This window comes from Hevea brasiliensis, chromosome 1 (assembly GCF_030052815.1).
Source record: "Hevea brasiliensis isolate MT/VB/25A 57/8 chromosome 1, ASM3005281v1, whole genome shotgun sequence".
In the NCBI taxonomy this organism is placed as follows: Eukaryota; Viridiplantae; Streptophyta; class Magnoliopsida; order Malpighiales; family Euphorbiaceae; genus Hevea; species Hevea brasiliensis.
In genome coordinates, this window is record NC_079493.1 from 118251625 (window position 1) to 118254238 (window position 2614).

At 37.5% G+C, this 2614-nt stretch overlaps 1 protein-coding gene across 1 annotated transcript; it reads left to right on the forward strand.

Moving 5' to 3' along the window:
- Positions 1-223: 223 nt before the first annotated feature.
- On the forward strand, positions 224-1922 carry LOC110649626 (pseudo histidine-containing phosphotransfer protein 6-like). The gene is made up of 5 exons (XM_021804290.2): positions 224-399; positions 532-662; positions 1097-1240; positions 1390-1462; positions 1600-1922. The coding sequence occupies exons 1-5, from the start codon at positions 331-333 to the stop codon at positions 1651-1653; spliced, it is 471 nt and encodes a 156-aa protein (XP_021659982.1). The 5' UTR covers positions 224-330; the 3' UTR covers positions 1654-1922.
- The last annotated feature ends 692 nt before the right edge of the window (positions 1923-2614 follow it).

Consider the following 2614-nt stretch of genomic DNA (forward strand, 5'->3'; position numbering starts at 1 on the left):
AACTCAAAGTCATGTATTTAATTTAAAGGTATTAAGATTCTAATAAATATGAAACTTTTTTTATATAAAAAATTGTAATTGGTGCGTGTATCACACATATGATGGATTGAGCGTTTAAAAAGATTGTTTAATTTTGAGTATCTGTGGGGGGTCCAAGAGAAGAAGGCACCAGTGGCGCCCTTTAAATTGGAGATGCTCTAACATTGTCTCCTCCATTCTAAAACACACAAAACCCTAAACCCTCAAGAAGCTGACACCAAAACCTTGGTGACAAAGCTTTTAGCTTCTTCGATCAAGGCATAATTAGCCAAAACGGGTCTACCTGTGTGGATGCTTGGGTTGGGTGCGGATCGGTTGCGGGCCGATATGAATCGTTTACTTGCACTACTCTTCCACCAGGTGATCACCCACCTGTCATCTTTACTACAGTATTATTGTTTTTTTTTTCTTTCTTAGATAGCTTATGGTCACCAGAAAAATATCAAAGATTATAATTCTTTTGAATTCGCGTTGTGGTTTGTATATATATAGGGAGTGCTGGATGAGCAGTTCTTGCAGCTCCAGCAGCTTCAAGATGAAAGCTCCCCTAACTTTGTATCAGAAGTTGTCAATATCTACTTCCATGAGTCAGAGAAGCTCCTGAGGAATCTCAGAGGATTACTGTAATTAACCATCTATCTTCTTTATTTTATTTTCTTTTCACATGCACTTAATTGTACGTAAAAGTAATTTCTAATTATAGCTCGAGTTTTGGCAATGGGGTTCTTTTGTTTTTTCACCTTTCCTTTTCCTTTTTCTTGGGGATGACTTCATTTTGCACGCGCACAAAGAACACATTTTGACTTTTGGTTATCTTGGCTTGGTGGGATTTTGTGCTACATAAAGTACTCCAACTCCAACTTCAAACTTCACGGCTATATCCTCCATTATTAAATTTTGACACAAAATGAATGAAGAAAACTTCAAAATTGGGTTCTTGTCCAAATTGAAAAACCCACGTATTATTTGTTTAATTATCTCCCTCTCTCTCAATTGAGATTTGAGTATAGTGAACATAAATATGGAGTAAATAATGTTGGCAATGTCGATGGAACAGGATGGATAGAGAGTTCACGGACTACAAGAAAATGGGAATCCATTTAAATCAGTTTATGGGAAGCAGCTCTAGTATTGGTGCCAAAAGAGTAAGAAATGTGTGTGTTGCCTTTCGCGCCGCATCTGAGCAGAACAACCGTGCTGGGTAAACTCCTTTCTCTTTCTGATCTCTGGGCTCTAGCTAGCTCACTTTCACTTTCCATTTTTTATGATTTTTACCCTATTAAAGTCTACGAGCCACCGAGCGAGGGAAGGGACAAATGTAGCTAACAAGGCGTTTTTCGACATACTCAGTTGCTTGAGAGCTTTGGAGCTGCTAGAGCACGAGTACTGCTACCTCAAGAACAAGATGCACGAACTGTTCCAGGTACGATTATTCCACAATTAACTTTTTTTCCCCAACACTTTTAGTCTTTTATGGGCCTCTCCAATTCCTTTTCTTGTCTCTTTTACTCCTTTTTGTTTGGTATTTCTCTTTTACTCCTTGTTTACTGCACACTGCAGCTTGAGCAGCAGAGACTACTGGCAGCTGGAGTGAGATACCCAATGCAGAATTGAACCAAAACTATGTGTTCTTCATCCATCCATCCGTTTGGGTACTATCTTCATCTGGGTTTTTGCTAAAAACCAAGCGTACCCACCGGAGGGCTAATGTAGTATTGCTGCTAGTCTGCTACGTATAAAGAATGGAAAAGGGTCTTATATTGCCCGCGTTACTTGTCTTTAATGTAGAGTTCATTCCCTTTTCTTTCTTTTTGCGGAATTTTGTCAGGTTGCAAGTTTGAATGAAAATGAATTCTAGTCGAAAATCGCAGTTCTGGTTCTGATATCAATTCTTTTACTTGTTTTTGGTAAGTGTTATGGTTTCAGCTTTTCATAGCTGTGTTAATCAGTGCTTCTGCTACCCTTTATAGAACTGTCACCTTTAGCAGCAGCGAGTCTGTGCCCTGTGTGCTCGTCAAATGTATATTATCAGTACCCAAATCAAGCAACAACTTTTGCTCTCTTAATCAGTCACACTCACAGATCATCAATCACTCAACTCATCAATTTCTGCTCTATGGGTGATTTTGACGTTTCAATTTGGTTTTCTGAATTTTGCTCAATGAAGGAGCGATTCAAATTCATATTCTGCAACTACAGGCCACCATAGTCATTGCCAAAAATCTGCATGCATGGTTTTCAGTTTCACTGTGGAGTGATATCATGGACGCTTAGCCGCAAATACTGTATATTTATTTTATTTATCTTATTGGTTCGATTAATAAATTAACAAGATATGCTTTAAACTCTAGGATTTACGCATTCCAATTGGTATGGGAGTTTTAAGGGTGATGAAAATGGAAATTAATTAATGAATGTAAAGAAAGATGATGGAATGTAATGCAAAGGTAGTTTAATTAATCTTCTTTTGTCCAAGAGTTTAAAATATAATAAGACGTTAATGGATGTAAACTCATTATGTCCTGTACTCCTGTACGGAAATTGTTAAGAAATTAATTGATTGTAATATCTCTAT